At 41.4% G+C, this 17039-nt stretch overlaps 1 protein-coding gene across 6 annotated transcripts in view; it reads left to right on the forward strand.

Moving 5' to 3' along the window:
- The window catches only part of OTUD7A (OTU deubiquitinase 7A), a 314106-nt gene extending 305386 nt beyond the window's left edge, over positions 1 to 8720 (forward strand). For all 6 annotated transcript variants that reach the window (XM_077263911.1, XM_077263915.1, XM_077263913.1 and 3 more), the window contains one exon: positions 7092 to 8720. In XM_077263911.1, coding sequence (XP_077120026.1) covers positions 7092 to 8519 — 1428 coding nt within the window. In that variant the 3' untranslated portion in view covers positions 8520 to 8720. The remainder of the gene's footprint in view (positions 1 to 7091) is intronic.
- The last annotated feature ends 8319 nt before the right edge of the window (positions 8721 to 17039 follow it).

Below are 17039 nucleotides of genomic sequence, written 5' to 3' on the forward strand. Positions count from 1 at the left end.
TGTTTGCCTTTTTTTTTGGCTGCTGCATCACACTGTTGACTCATGTGCAGTCTGTGATCTATTAACAAGCCCAAGTCTTTTTCACACTTGCTGTTACTTAATTCTGTTCCTCCCATTCTGTAGATGTAATTTTAGTTTTTCTTGCCCAGATGTAGAATCTTGCATTTCTCCCTGTTAAATACCATTCTATTAGTCACTGCCCATTGTTCAAGCTTATCTAAATCCTTCTGAATCCTTTCTGTCTTCTCTAGTCTTTGCTATCCCTCATAGCTTTGCATCGTCTGCAAATTTGATTAGTTTACCTTCAGTTCCCTTATCTAGATCATTTATAAAAATGTTGAACAACACTGGGGCCAGGACAGAGCTTTGGGGTACCCAACTTGAAACACTCTTCCAATTGTATGTGCAAGCATTTACAGTCACTTTTTGAGTATGATCACTGAGCCAGTTGTGAATCCACCTAACCGTAGCTTTGTCAATCCCATACTTGGTAATTTTTACAATAAGGATAGTATAAGATACTTTATCTCTACTTCCGCAAAGCAATTGATATTCTATATTTACCGCATTTCCCTGATCCACCCAGTCAGTGATTCCATCATAAAAGAAATTTAATTTAGTCTGGTTTCACTTGTTTGCTACAAACCCATGCTGGCTCTGGTTAATTACTGCATTCTTATCCAAGTACTTGCATGCATGCTTTTTAATAATTTGTTCAAAGATCTTTCCTTGTATAGAAGTAAGGATCACTGACCTGTAATTTTTCTGGTTCCATTTTCTTTCTTTTTTTGTAGATAGGGATAACATTTGCCCTTCTCCAATCTTCTTGGACTTCTGTTTTCCATGATTTTTCAAAGGTTCTGGCTAGTGGTTCTGCAATTTCCTCTGCTGTCTCTTTTAGTACCTAAGATGTAATTCATGTGGACCAGGAGATTTAAATTAATTTAAATTAGCTAAGTGTTCCCTCACCATCTCTCTGTTTATAGATAGTGTGGATTCTTTTATTCCTTCGATGGCACCGTGAAGATCAGTTGATGTTACAATTGCTTTCTTAGAGAACACAGATGCAAAATAGGAATTTAAAATTTCGGCCTTCTTAACATCATTTTTGACCATCTAACCCTTTTCATCCTGTAAAACCCTATAGCATCTTTGACTTTTCTTTGCTTTTAACATACCCCTCAAATTCTTTTACTGCTTTTGATCTTCCTTGCAACCCTTACTTCATTACTGGCTTTAGCTCTTCGAACGCTTGCCATGCATTCCTTTCAAACAGCATTATATTCCTCTTTAAATACAAGCGCTTCTCACTAAATTAGAATATCATCAAAAAGTAAATTTATTTCATTTCTTCAATACAAAAAGTGAAACTCATATTATATAGTCATTACAAACAGTGATCTATTTCAAGTGTTTATTTCTGTTAATGATGATGATTATGGCTTACAGCCAATGAAAACCCCAAAGTCATTATCTCAGTAATTAGAATAATTAACAAAAAAACACCTGCAAAGGCTTCCTAACCATTTAAAAAGGTCCCTTAGTCTGTTTCAGTAGGCTCCACATCATGGGGAAGACTGCTGACTTGACAGATGTCCAGAGGGCAGTCATTGACACACTCCACAAGGAGGGTAAGCCACAAAAGGTCATTGCTAAAGAAGCTGGCTGTTCAGAGTGCTGTATCCAAGTATATTAATGGAACGTTGAGTGGAAGGAAAAAGCGTGGTAGAAAAAGGTGCACAAGCAACCGGGATAACCACAGCCTTAAAAGGATTGTTAAGAAAAGACCATTCAAAAATTGGGGGGAGATTCACAAGGAGTGGACTGCTACTGTAGTAATTGCTTCAAGAGTAACTACACACAGGTATCCAGGACATGGGCTACAAGTGTCGCATTCCTTGTGTCAAGCCACTCATGACCAATAGACAATGCCAGAAGCGTCTTACCTGGGCCAAGGAGAAAAAGAACTGGACTGTTGCTCAGTGGTCCAAGGTGCAAACATTTCGGATTTTAAAATCATTTTTCAAGCTGGTGTTATAAAGTATTGTAATTTACTGAGATAATGACTTTTGGGTTTTCATTGGCTGTAAGCCATAATCAACATTAACAGAAATAAACGCATGCAATAGATCACTCTGTAATGACTCCATATAATGAGTTTCACTTTTTATATTAAAGAACTGAAATAAATTAACTGTTTGATATTCTAATTTAGTGAGAAGCACCTGTTTATCAGTCAATCTCTTGTGTTATGCTGTATTCACATGTGCAAGGTTCAAATATATGCAGAAAATTACATCTTTCTAGGTGCTGCTCTCCGCATTCAAATGTGCATCCACACTGGGATTTATACACTGTGTCTGTATCTCTTTGTTAAAGAAGCACTCCTATTTGTCAGAATCGGCTGACACCTGGCTGCGATATCGCGCACACAGTCTGTGTGCGTGGAAAATCGCCATGACAGATCTATACTTCTAAGGTCTGGAAGTACCAGGCAATCATAGGTTTTATCCTCCTAATCCCTATATTAGGAGGAAAAAACATATGACCGCCTGGTACTTCCAGCTCAGTGGTTGGCACTGCATCTTTGCAGCGCTGGGGTCCCAGGTTCAAATCCCACCGAGGACAACATATTCTCCCCGTGTTTGCGTGGGTTTCCTCCAGGTACACTGGTTTCTACCCACACTCCAGACATACTGATAGGGAATTTAGATTGTGAGACCCATGGGGAGAGCGATGATGATGTATGTAAAGCCTCGGAATAAGATAGCGCTGTATAAGCAATGCATAGTAATAACAGTATATTGCAGTCATATTATATAGCACTGTGTACTTACAATTGCTCGTTTTTGCCTTTCTGACCATCTAATTTGTCTCTCTTCTCTGCTCTGCTTTTAATAAAACAGGAAGTCTCTATTCCCTGCAGAAATTATTCCCCTCTTCAACTCTTGACTCAGCTGTTTCCTCCTCCCCCAGGGACTTTTGCAGGGACTTATGATTCATACAGGGAAAATTTACCTCCTTGTTTCTACATAGTGCTTAGGATTCAGCTAGTCAGTGTTGAATCATGGGATGTAATAGACCTTTTCCAGTTACTGAACATTTTTTGTTAACTTTTTAACAAGTCAGAAAGTTCTGTATTCATCCATCCTGGTCTATTTAAATGCTTCCAATTCTTCCTTATCTTTGGGATTTTCACTGATTGTGCAGTGAGAATTTAGCAAAATCTCCCATCCTTCTCGGACATTTCTGTAATTTAGAACATCTAGCGATTGGATCTTTCCTACCCTCTTTCTGACTCCATTAAAATCTGCCTGTCTGAGTCCTTGCTAGTCTTCCTCCTCTTGAAATCCAAAATTTGAGGATAGCATGATCACTGCCTTCTAAATCCCCAACCACCTTTTCTTCCACTACAAGACCCCCTGTTAATAAGAATTAGGTCCAAGATTGAAGATCCTCTTGTTTTCTCTTCTACCTTTTGAAAGATAAAGTTGTCAACAAGAGAAGATAACAATTTTCTGGACCCATTACTTTTGCCTGAGAGATATTCCCAACCAAATATCTGGTTAGTTAAAGTCTTCCATGAGCCCTATGTTGTTCTTTTTTGAGAACATAGACATCAGATGTGAAGAGTTCATATCATCAGTCTGTCCAGGTGGCCTATAGGAAACACCTACAATAGTGTTTTTTTTGTTCTCTCCTTGAATTCTTACCCAAACAGTTTCTGCAGAGCTACCATTCTCTGAAGCTTTAGTACTACTCTGAGACTGTCTTCTCCTATAAGGAAGATTAGCACCCCCGAATCTTATTTTTTTAATATCTTAGTTTCATGTGTTATACGACATCTATAAGAAATATTGCAGAACATGTAAGACTTGCAGATTTTTATTTCTTCCTAGTGGTGGCAGCGTTGCTACAGTTCTGCCGTATAGCACCGTAAACTATGTGGCCATTGCAATACATCATCAAGCTCTGGATACTTCTCAAAACAGACAAAAAGGAAGATATGTGATTCCGCCATTTCTAGTTATCAATAAAATACATTTTTCATTTGCTTATTTTAATCCTCTTTTAAGTTATTTCTCTAAGGCTACTTTCACACATCAGTCTTTTGCCATCAGTCACAATCCGTCGAATGTTGAAAAAAACTGATCCGTCGGAGATTGGGAAAAACTGATGCGACGGATCCATTTTTTCACCGGATCCGACTAGCTGATCCTGCTAATTGGATCCTAAAAAAATCGGCGCATGCTCAGTTAAAAAAAACGGAATCTGTCGCCGGATTCAGTCATTTGACGTATCCGGCGCCATAGGCTTCCATTCTAGCAAACGACAGACGGCGACAAATCCGTCGCTGTCCGTTTTTTCAACGGACACAAAAAAACGTTACTATGTCCGTTTTCTCCGGCCGCCGGATAAACAATTTTCAACGGATCCGGCGAACGACGGATGAAACGTGAGGCCATCCATCACAATCCGTCGCTAATACAAGTCTATGAGAAAAAAAGGATCCAGCTGCAACATTCGCCGGATCTGTTTCTTTCAAAATTTGCCGGATTGAGAATGATGGCAAAAGACTGATGTGTGAAAGCAGCCTTAGGCTGTGTTCACTCACAACTGTGATACTGGAACTTTTAAGCACAAAAGCACTGTCATTGCAGTCTTTCCACTGTTGCCCTGCACAATCACTTAATTTTGATTCTCCTGCAAAAATTGAGCTGCCATTATGATTGTCTTGTAGGTGAAACAGCTGCAAGATCAAATGATTGTGCAGGGAGACTGGAAAAACTGTCCCAGCATGACTGTTGTGTGTGAACGCAATCTTAGGATAACTTGTGTTTTTATAACAAAATGCACTTAATGTACAAAAGACTAATGCGATCTGGATATTGCATCTCATATGTCATCCTGTTACCTTATACATAAATATAAATATATATCTACTGTGTATGTGTATATATATATATATATATATATATATATATATATATATATACAGTAGACAACAACACGCATTTACAAAACTGAATGAACGAAAGAAGTCAAAATCATGTCAATATTTGATGTGATCACCATATGCATGCAAATCAACATTACAGAAACAATTCTTTCAGTACTTTTACACAGTTTTTGAAGGTTCTCAGCAGGGAGGTTGCTCTAAACATCTTAGAGAACTGACCACAGATCTACTTTGGATTTTGACTTGTGTAACTTCTTCTGTCTCTTCATGTAATCCCAGACAGATTTGATAATGTAATGCTCAGTGTTCTGAGGCGGCTTCTTGTTCTGCTTTATGCTGAAGATAGTTCTTAATAATATTGGCTCCAACTTCAGTCTGCAGCAAAGCCTCAACCCCAAACATACAGCCAACCAGAAGCCTCTCTGATGGGATTGTATGATTGATGTATCTGCCTTTTATTTCTCAGCATTGAGGACACCATTAATCACGACAAATCCACAACTATGTTTTTTTTTTAAATGCAGCCCAAAACTTGCAAGGAGCATCCTCCATACATCAATGTTTCCTGCAGGCACCCATTATTGTACCGCTTTCCAGCCGATTGGTAAACAAACTGCTTTCTGTTAAAGCCAAACATTTAACATTTTGATTCATCAGTCCAGAGTACCTGCTGCCATTTTTCTGCACCCCAGATCCTATGTTTTTGTGCATAGTTGAGTTGCTTGGCCTTATTTCCATGTGGATGGTAAGGTTTTTGGGCACAATTCTTCCATATAGACCACTTCTTGCCAAACTTCTCTGAACTGTAGATGAGTAATTGGGTCCCATGTATTGCTGCCAGTTCTGAACTGATGAAACTGCTGGATGTTTTCTGAATTCAAAGGGATGTAAGCATGATATGTTTCATCCAAACATACAGCCATTGTCATTAAGAGTTATCTTCACCATAAAGAAGAACAATGAGTCCTGCAAGTGATGATGTGGGGCCTACAGAGCCGTGATTTCAACGTCATCAAATCAGTGTGGGATTACATGAAGAGACAAAAGGATTTGTGCATCCATGTTTTGCAATTACCAACCAAGGATGTCAGATGTGCTCCACGTGAGACAAATCCAGAGACTGTGCAGGCCATGGTAGCACATTTAGGTCATACAAGCTTCTCACAGTAGCACAAGCAACATGTGGCCTGATGTGTTGAAAGTCAGATCTTAGGACACTGGTGACCGCTACATCATCACAGGTCATTGTCTCGCAATGCATTACTGGGAACGGAGCTGCCAGCAGCATCGCGAGCATCGGGAAGGCCGCGGGGGACGCCGGAAGGTAAGAATATCACGATGTTTTATATTATTTTTAACCTGGGTTGTGTTGTGTATACGTTTTCGCAGCGGAAAAATGCAGCGAAGACGCATACACAACGTGTGCACATAGCCTCGATGGATCCACCACAAAAAAGGGACCCAGTGCATCCGTTTTTTACAATCTGCAATGAATCCGTCTTTTCAATATTTTGATGGATTGTGACTGATTGTAAAAAACGGAAGTGTGAAAGAGGCCTAAGTCATGTGACAAGGCTCGTTAAAGGGTCAACATTGAGTTGTAGGATTGCTACCTTCCAATAGGTGGCACTAGAGTTCTGGTTTTCTTCCTCCCTGAAGAGACAATTTGCATAATTAGCATATTTCCCAGAGGAGCATTGCGGCTTTAAGTCTCCTCATCTCGGCGTGCTTAGCATGTCAATCTCCGCAAGGAGAAACAATACTTCTTGGATATTCATGAGGCTGAACACTTTCCAGAAGAGATTTGTGCACCTTAAACTGCTGAGCAAGCAAATCTCTAATAAACACAACAATAGGATCGACATACCAGATCAGCTCCTCACAGTGGCTATATGCATGTGTTGTTTCCTGAACCAATAAGAAGGTAAAATCTATAAAAGCCCCAATGTCCAGTGTGATAATTGCAAGATTTCTATTTTTTATGTTTAATGACGATTGAGATATTATAAAAATTTGTTAATTTTTTTTTTTAGGGGGAAAGTCTCCCTTTGACCATTCCCAATTGGTCACATATGCATTACAAGCTTTATTTTTGCACAATTGTCATTTAATGTATACTCTTTTATTTTAGGCTCCGTTGGCCCAACCAGAATCTCCAACAGCTTCTGCAGGAGAAGACGTCCAGTCACTTGCTGACTCTGTGGACTCGGACCGTGAATCAGTCTGCAGTAATTCCAATGTTAACAATGGGAAAAATGGAAAAGAAAAGGAAAAAGAAAAACAAAGGAAAGAAAAGGAAAAGAATAGAACTGACTCTGTGGCAAACAAGCTTGGGAGCCTCAGCAAAACACTGGGCATTAAATTGAAAAAGAACATGGGAGGCCTTGGGGGCCTAGTGCATGGCAAAATTAGCCGAGCAAATTCAGGCAATGGGAAAAACGGTGATTCCACTGAAAAAGTAAAGAAGTCCAAATCTCGCAAAGGAAGCAAAGAGGAGTCAGGACAGTCTGCTAGCACCTCGCCTTCAGAGAAGACCACTCCATCACCCACTGATAAAGCTAGCATATCACCCATTGATAAGCTAGCAAACCGATCACTATTAGATAATAAGTCAGACCCCTGGAAATATAGCACAGATGTTAAACTCAGCCTTAATATTTTGAGAGCTGCCATGCAAGGGGAGCGCAAATTTATCTTTGCTGGACTCCTTCTAACCAGTCACCGGCATCAATTTCACGAGGAGATGATTGGTTTTTACTTGACCAGTGCCCAGGAACGATTTAATGCCGAGCAGGAACAGAAAAGAAAGGACGCTGAGAAGAAAGCTGTCCTCAATGGGTCATCCTGTAGGAAGCTAGATCAGGAAGGGTTTGTCAAAGAGAAATTGGAAACATCTCCTCAGGATAGGGCATCACCAATCTTGCCTCAAAGCCATACAACACAACTAGTTCTAAAATTAAAAGATCGATCCAGTCCTACCCCGGCTTCCTTTCCCTCGCCCAGCAACGGTGCTAAGAAATGTGGTCCCGTGCCAGTATCTGCCCATTACAGCCATACCCCACCAGTCCAAAGGCAAAGTGTTATTCATCTTCATGATGTCAACTCCAAGTCACCAAGCTTCCAAGACGATCCTTATAAGCCAGTAGTAGGCTGTTTGAAAACTTGTGCAACATATCCTCAGCAGAATCGTTCATTGTCTTCACAGAGCTATAGTCCAGCTCGATTATCGAGCATACGCACAGTGAACACAGTAGAATCCCTCTCATATGAGAAACCCACAGAGCATAAATCTCAAACATATACAAATGGGTTTAACTCTACAGACATTAGAGATTGCTTAGAATATGCCGATGAGGAGTCTCCGCAGACATGGTTGAACAATGACAAAAATAGTAGAGGCAGAAGTACAGGCTGCCCAATATATTCACTTCACCAGAGCAGGTGTAAGAAGGAGAACTGCTCTTTCTATGGACGTCCCGAGACTGATAATTTCTGTTCTTACTGCTATAAAGAGGAACTAAAAAGACGTGATCGGGAAAATAAAGTGCACAGGCACTAAATTGATTGAAAGGTCCAGACCTCTTGGACCATTTATCATTTTTTTTACATGCAAAAATTCCGTACTGATATCACTTTAATTGTAATGGAACGAAATAGCCAAATTAGAGAGCAAGGGGGAAAAAAATAGTCGCTTGCTGTTATACAGGTCAAGCTTTATTAGACTGCTCAGAATGAAAAGGAATAAAAAGCCTTTGTTAGATTTTTCTTTCTCTATTCATTTTCATATATTAAGCTGAACGGTTGGTCATGTCACAGTCAGTGCTGCCTATGATGTGTGGTTATTTACTACTAAGGTGCCTGATTTCTTTTCCTATCACTCAGGTAAGTAGGAAGGATCATTATAGTGGATTTATTATTATACACATTGAAAGCAGTCGGTTTGTGGCTGGTTGCAATATATCACCATGCAAATTGGTAGGAACTAGAGATATCATTGATGCATGAGCCATAACAAATCTGATGCTTGTGTCATGTCACTAATTTCAAGTTGTTTGCTTGAGATGTATTGGTTCAAATCACAAAGAAAACTGGCTCCACTGTGATGAATAATCCACTATTTCCTAATATCAGTTTTGGTTGTATATTGCCAAAGAGCCTATGTTTTTTTTATGCACTTTGGCTTCTATGCGTGTCCTGGTTTCTTTGGGAGAAATATGTATACGTTTGTAGACCTTTTAAGTTCCATCACTCCACGCATATTTTACATATTTTCGTAATTGTCTTGTACATGGTTAACATCCAAGCAAAATATGACATTGAAAAATGCCCAGGGGTGACTGCTTCATTTTTAGCTATGCTAAATCAGAATCGAACGTATAAATCCGGTTACTTCACCTTCAGAAGCTCCTCTTACAAGTCACTTGTGTGTCTTTAGGGGTAATGGTGGTAAAAGGTTTGTTGTGTTCTATAATCCGCGCAATTCCCTGCATTACCACATGGTTTCATAAATTCAATTTACGAATATTCTTTTTTGGATTTGACAATATTTGTCTTAGCAGAAAACACTTTTAACAAAGAACTCTTCTAAGACCTGTAAGTACTTTAGAGGAGAGTGGAAAGTAAAAACAAAGTTGAATATAGCGCTAATCTTCTGAAAAGTATAAATGGTCACATTTCAGGGGAAGGTATTATAAGACTATTGTTTGCCACTAGATACATTTAATAAATGTATGATCTTTATGAATCTGACTTCTGGGACCTCCACTGATTTAAGGAAAGGGGGTGCAAAGTACCCAATGTGAACAGAAGAGTCGATATAAATTCCAGAGGAAAATGCTGAGCTTTAAGTGCTGCTGGTTGGGGAAGTCCAGATAAAATAAAAAATTGGATCCAGCGAAATGTAAATTCAATGGATATTTTTATTTACCGTACTCAAAAATATAAAATTGACAATTAGGCAAAATTAATTGTACAAAGTCTATGCAACGAGTGCTGGTCTGATATTGAAATGTACTGTATGACTTTATACCTTCAATTTTATTATTGTTTGTTGTTTTTTATACTTCTGAATAACTCTGTGTACACTTTGTATTTAATCTGGATTTCTCCAACCAGCAGCACCCTAATCTCCCCTGGACATTGTTATAATTTGTGTAGATGCTCAGTCATCATGAATCCTTCTGAGCAGCTGCTGCAGCTGGTTCCTCCTGTACATGGACCTACACCATAGTGTGACATACCCCACCTCATCCCACACTATGCCTGCTCACTGCACAGCTCCTGGGTTGGTATTACCAAAGAGTTACAAACCCTTCCTAAAGTTACTGCATTGGAAGTTACTGCATGAATGGCGCAGTGGTCACACGTGCACTCCTGCTCGATGTCTAAAGAGCACATTAGGACCCTGATTCTTGGGATTGTGGAGATCCCAGCAGTCAGATCCTCAACGTCCATAAATGAATCCTCCTGTGGATATGTGACAAACCCTAACACGCATCCCTTGTAGACTGTGAGCCCTCGCAGGCAAGGTCCTCTCTTCTCCAGTACCAGTCTGTGACTTGTTTTGTCCAAGATTAATGTACTTGTTTTCATTATGTATATATTTTTTACATGTAGAGTGCCATGAAATAAATGGTGCTATAATAATATATAATAGTAATAAAATATGATTAGTTAGAAAGCCCGACTACACAAATTATAAAGGGGATAAACTGCTTTTGTTCAACGAAGCAATGGAAGGCAACATATTGGGGCAGATTTACTATTTCTAATATATACAGTGTAACCTTAGTCTAGGCCAGAGGTCCCCAACCTTTGACTTTGAGAGCCACATTCAGCTCCTGCCCAACTCGCAGTAGTGACACTCAGAGCCCCCATTACTGGTATTATTACAGCCAAAGCTTTTCCACTGAAGTCACACCAAGGCAGTACGCCAAGCCCCAGGGTTTCCTATCTTACCCCTCTTCAGATCTGCTCTTCTGTGCAGGGCTACATGCAAGTCACCATCTAGAGATCGGCAATAAATGTTTGCTATACCTGGTGCTAATGCACCAAGCTGGCAGACAGCTGTGAGCCACATATCACGTGGCTGCGAGTCACATGGCGCTCTCAAGCTACAGGTTGGGGACCCTTGGTCTAAAAATTGCTTCAAATTTATCTTAGTAGCTCATGCTGTACGATAATTTGGTGCATCTTTATGGACATATTGGCAATTATCTTGCGTAACACACCTGTGGTTGACTTACTTTGCGTCAAAATTTTGGTGTATATTGTTGCATTTTAAGCCAAGCTTTTTTCCTCCTCCTAAATCACCACCCCGTGTCAAGAGAGTCCAAAAAAGTGTTTAACCCCTTCACGACCTTTGACGCATACGCTGCGTCATGAAAGTCTGTGCCAATGCGACCTATGACGCAGCGTATGCGTCATGGAATGATCGCGCTCCTGCAGATCGGGTGAAAGGGTTAACTCCAATCTCACCCGATCTGCAGAGACAGGGGGAGTGGTGCTTCAGCCCAGGGGGGGTGGCTACACCCCCCCCGTGGCTACGATCGCTCTGATTGGCTGTTGAAAGTGAAACTGCCAATCAGAGCGATTTGTAATATTTCACCTAAAAAACAGGTGAAATATTACAATCCAGCCATGGCCGATGCTGCAATATCATCGGCCATGGCTGGAAATACTGATGTGAGCCCCCCCCACCCCACCGATCGCCCCCCCAGTCCTCCGTTATGGGGTCCGGTCCCCTCCGTCCTGTGCTGCGCTGCCCCGTGCTCCTGCCCGCTCCCCCGTCCTGCTGTCCGCTCCCCCCTGTGGTCCGATCACCCCCCCTGTGCTCCAATCCACCCCCCCACCACCCCTTCATACTTACCGATCCTCCCGGTGTCCGGCCGTCTCCTCGCTGGGCGCCGTCATCTTCCAAAATGGCGGGCGCATGCTCAGTACGCCCGCCAGCAGATTCCATTCAAGTACATTTTGATCGCTGTGGTAGGTTCTACCACAGCGATCAAAATAAAAAAAATAATAAATAAACCCCCCCCTTTATCACCCCCATAGATAGGGATAATAATAAAATAAAGAAAATATATATATATTTTTTTTTCCACTAGGGTTAGGGTTAGAACTAGGGTTAGGGTTACGGGTAGGGTTAGGGTTAGGGGTAGGGTTAGGGGTAGGGTTAGGGTTATGGCATGTGCGGATTTGGCTGCGGATCCGCAGCGGATTGGCCGCGGATCCGCAGCGGATTGGATGCGGATCCGCAACGGATTGGCCGCGGATCCGCAGCGGATTGGCCGCGGATTCGCAGCGGATTGGCCGCGGATCCGCAGCGGATTGGCCGCGGATCCGCCGCGGATTGGCCGCTGCGAATTCGTAGCAGTTTTCCATCAGGTTTACAGTACCGTGTACACCTTTGGAAAACCAAATCCGCTGTGCCCATGGTGCGGAAAATTCCGTGCAGAAACGCTGCGTTGTATTTTCCACAGCATGTCAATTCTTTGTGCGGATTCCGCAGCGTTTTACACCTGTTCCTCAATAGGAATCCGCAGGTGAAATCCGCACAAAAAAACACTGGAAATCTGCTGTAAATCCGCAGGTAAAACGCAGTGCCTTTTACTTGCAGATTTTTCAAAAGTCGTGCGGAAAAATCTCACACGAATCCGCTACGTGGGCACATACCCTTAGGGTTAGGGTTGGAATTAGGGCTAGGGTTGGAAATAGGGTTAAGATTAGGCTTGTGGTTAGGGTTACGGATAGGGTTAGGGGTGTGTTGGGGTTACAGTTGTGGTTAGGGTTGGGATTAGGGTTAGGGTTGGGATTAGGGTTAGGATTAGGGTTGGAATTAGGGTTACGGGTGTGTTGGGGTTAGGGTTGTGGTTAGGGGTGTGTTGGGGTTAGGGTTGGGATTAGGGTTATGGCTACAGTTGGGATTAGGATTAGGGGTGTGTTGGGGTTAGTGTTGAAGTTAGAAATGAGGGGTTTCCACTGTTTAGGCACATCAGGGGTCTCCAAACGCAACATGGCGCCACCATTGATTCCAGCCAATCTTGCATTCAAAAAGTCAAATGGTGCTCCCTCCCTTCCAAGCCCCGACGTGTGCCCAAACAGTGGTTTACCCCCACATTTGGGGTACCAGCGTACTCAGGACAAACTGGGCAACAACTGTTAGGGTCCAATTTCTCCTGTTACCCTTGCAAAAATAAAAAATTACTTGCTAAGACATAATTTTTGAGGAAAGAAGAATGATTTTTTATTTTCACGGCTCTGCGTTGTAAACTTCTGTGAAGCACTTGGGGGTTGAACGTGCTCATCACACATCTAGATAAGTTCCTTGGGGGGTCTAGTTTCCAAAATGGGGTCACTTGTGGGGTGTTTCTACTGTTTAGGCACATCAGGGGCTCTGCAAATGCAACGTGACGCCCGCAGACCATTCCATCAAAGTCTGCATTTCAAATGTCACTACTTCCCTTCCGAGCCCTGACGTGCACCCAAACAGTGGTTTACCCCCACATATGGGGTATCACTGTACTCACAACAAACTGGGCAACAAACATTGGGGCCCAATTTCTCCTGTTACCCTTGTGAAAATAAAAAATTGCTTGCTAAAACATCTTTTTTGAGGAAAGAAAAATGATTTTTTATTTTCACGGCTCTGCGTTGTAAACTTCTGTGAAGCACTTGGGGGTTGAACGTGCTCATCACACATCTAGATAAGTTCCTTGGGGGGTCTAGTTTCCAAAATGGGGTCACTTGTGGGGTGTTTCTACTGTTTAGGCACATCAGGGGCTCTGCAAATGCAACGTGACGCCCGCAGACCATTCCATCAAAGTCTGCATTCCAAAACGTCACTACTTCCCTTCCGAGCCCCGGCATGTGCCCAAACAGTGGTTTACCCCCACATATGGGGTATCAGCGTACTCAGGAGAAACTGGACAACAACTTTTGGGGTCCAATTTCTCCTGTTACCCTTGCAAAAATAAAAAATTCTGGGCTAAAAAAATATTTTTGAGGAAAGGAAACACATTTATTATTTTCACGGCTCTGCGTTATAAACTTCTGCGAAGCACTTGGGGGTTCAAAGTGCTCACCACACATCTAGATTAGTTCCTTGGGAGGTCTAGTTTCCAAAATGGGGTCACTTGTGTGGGAGCTCCAATGTTTAGGCACACAGGGGCTCTCCAAACGTGACATGGTGTCCGCTAATGATTGGAGCTAATTTTCCATTCAAAAAGCCAAATGGCGTGCCTTCCCTTCCGAGCCCTGCCGTGTGCCCAAACAGTGGTTTACCCCCACATATGGGGTATCATCGTACTCAGGACAAACTGGACAACAACATTTGGGGTCCAATTTCTCCTATTACCCTTGGAAAATTAAAAAATCCTGGGCTAAAAATCATTTTTGAGGAAAGAAAAATTATTTTTTATTTTCACGGCTCTGCGTTATAAACTTCTGTGAAGCACCTGGGGGTTATAAGTGCTCACTATGCATCTAGATAAGTTCCTTGGGGGGTCTAGTTTCCAAAATGGGGTCACTTGTAGGGGAGCTCCAATGTTTAGGCACACAGGGGCTCTCCAAACGCGACATGGTGTCCGCTAACGATTGGAGCTAATTTTCCATTCAAAAAGTCAAATGGCACGCCTCCCCTTCCGAGCCTTGTCGTGCACCCAAACAGTGGTTTACCCCCACATATGAGGTATCAACGTACTCAGCAGAAATTGCCCAACAAATTTTAGGATCCATTTTATCCTGTTGCCCATGTGAAAATGAAAAAATTGAGGCTAAAAGAAATTTTGTGTGAAAAAAAAGTACTTTTTCATTTTTACGGATCAATTTGTGAAGCACCTGAGAGTTTAAAGTGCTCACTATGCTTCTAGATAAGTTCCTTGGGGGGTCTAGTTTCCAAAATGGGGTCACTTGTGGGAGCGCTCCAATGTTTAGGCACACAGGGGCTCTCCAAACGTGACATGGTCTCTGCTAGCGATGGAGATAATTTTTCATTCAAAAAGTCAAATGGCGCTCCTTCCCTTCCGAGCCTTACCATGTGCCCAAACCGTGGTTTACCCCCACATGTGAGGTATCAGTGTACTCAGGAGAAATTGTCCAACAAATTTTATGATCCATTTTATCCTGTTGCCCATGTGAAAATGAAAAAATTGAGGCTAAAATAATTTTTTTGTGAAAAAAAAGTACTGTTTCATTTTTACGGATCAATTTGTGAAGCACCTGGGGGTTTAAAGTGCTCACTATGCTTCTAGATAAGTTCCTTGGGGGGTCTAGTTTCCAAAATGGGGTCACTTGTGGGGGAGCTCCAATGTTTAGGCACACGGGGGCTCTCCAAACGCGACATGGTGTCCGCTAAAGATTGGAGCCAATTTTTCATTCAAAAAGTCAAATGGCGCTCCTTTCCTTCCAAGCCCTGCCGTATGCCCAAACAGTGGTTTACCCCCACATATGAGGTATCAGCGTACTCAGGACAAATTGGACAACATCGTTCGTGGTCCAGTTTCTCCTTTTACCCTTGGGAAAATAAAAAAATTGTTGCTAAAAGATCATTTTTGTGACTAAAAAGTTAAATGTTCATTTTTTCCTTCCATGTTGCTTCTGCTGCTGTGAAACACCTGAAGGGTTAATAAACTTCTTGAATGTGGTTTTGAGCACCTTGAGGGGTGCAGTTTTTAGAATGGTGTCACTTTTGGGTATTTTCAGCCATATAGAACCCTCAAACTGACTTCAAATGTGAGGTGGTCCCTAAAAAAAATGGTTTTGTAAATTTTGTTGTAAAAATGGGAAATCACTGGTCAAATTTTAACCCTTATAACTTCCTAGCAAAAAAAAAAATTTGTTTCCAAAATTGTGCTGATGTAAAGTAGACATGTGGGAAACGTTATTTATTAACTATTTTGTGTCACATAACTCTCTGGTTTAACAGAATAAAAATTCAAAATGTGAAAATTGCGAAATTTTCAAAATTTTCGCCAAATATCCGTTTTTTTCACAAATAAACTCAGAAATTATCGACCTAAATTTACCACTAACATGAAGCTCAATATGTCACGAAAAAACAATCTCAGAATCGCTAGGATCCGTTGAAGCGTTCCTGAGTTATTACCTCATAAAGGGACACTGGTCAGAATTGCAAAAAACGGCAAGGTCATTAAGGCCAAAATAGGCTGGGTCATGAAGGGGTTAAAATACATAATAAATGTAGTCCAATGGTTGTACACCAGTTTATTTTTTTGTTTTTAAAGCCTGAATTGAGCCATAATTCTTGTTTGTTTAGTCTGGTAAATCTCCCCATTATTTATAGTCCATTATTTAGAAATGGACACAGAATTGAATTTGTAAAATGCCACATTTTATAGTTTTAACTCAAGGATATGGTGGTGATTCAAAAGCTCCATACGAACACAGAGGTCACTACACAATGTACACACTCCTACAAAACTATACAAGATTAGAAAAGCCTCCCTGATTGCACCATTGTGTGAACTTGGGCCAATAATGATGTGGATCGCTTCTGTATGTACGTACTAGATTTGGTTTTAATGTGTGATAAGAACATGTATTAAATATCACTATGGTATACTAATTGCCAACCCATTGACATGCACATAAGACATTACTGCCTCAAGAGACTTTAACAATCAGATTTTTCTCACACATTACTACAGGTTGCTACTTTTATTCGTAGGGTACTTGGCTCACCTGAGACCAAACTATGAGGGACATTTTGGTGATGCAAGTTATACCCAAAAGATCACATTGCCACTTTCTATCTAGATGACCCTGCTCAAGCTCTCCTTCTACACCAGCTGTTGACAATAAGTCTTCAGACTACATAGTATAGGCCTTACATGGCTTACTTGATTAAAGCCTGGTCTCCTATACGATAATGTAAGATTATATAGGGCTCAGTATTAGGCTATTTGCTAATGCACAATTATCAGCCTAATGTCCTCCCACACCACCTATACCACCACAACTTCTCAGACCTATTGAGGCATGGATGCCAAAAGACCTCTGAAGGTGTTCTGTGGTTTCAAGACATTGGCTGTATGGATAAGGAGACCAATTGCCCCAAGAT

The sequence above is a fragment of the Ranitomeya variabilis genome, chromosome 5 (assembly GCF_051348905.1).
Source record: "Ranitomeya variabilis isolate aRanVar5 chromosome 5, aRanVar5.hap1, whole genome shotgun sequence".
NCBI classification, from domain to species: domain Eukaryota; kingdom Metazoa; phylum Chordata; class Amphibia; order Anura; family Dendrobatidae; genus Ranitomeya; species Ranitomeya variabilis.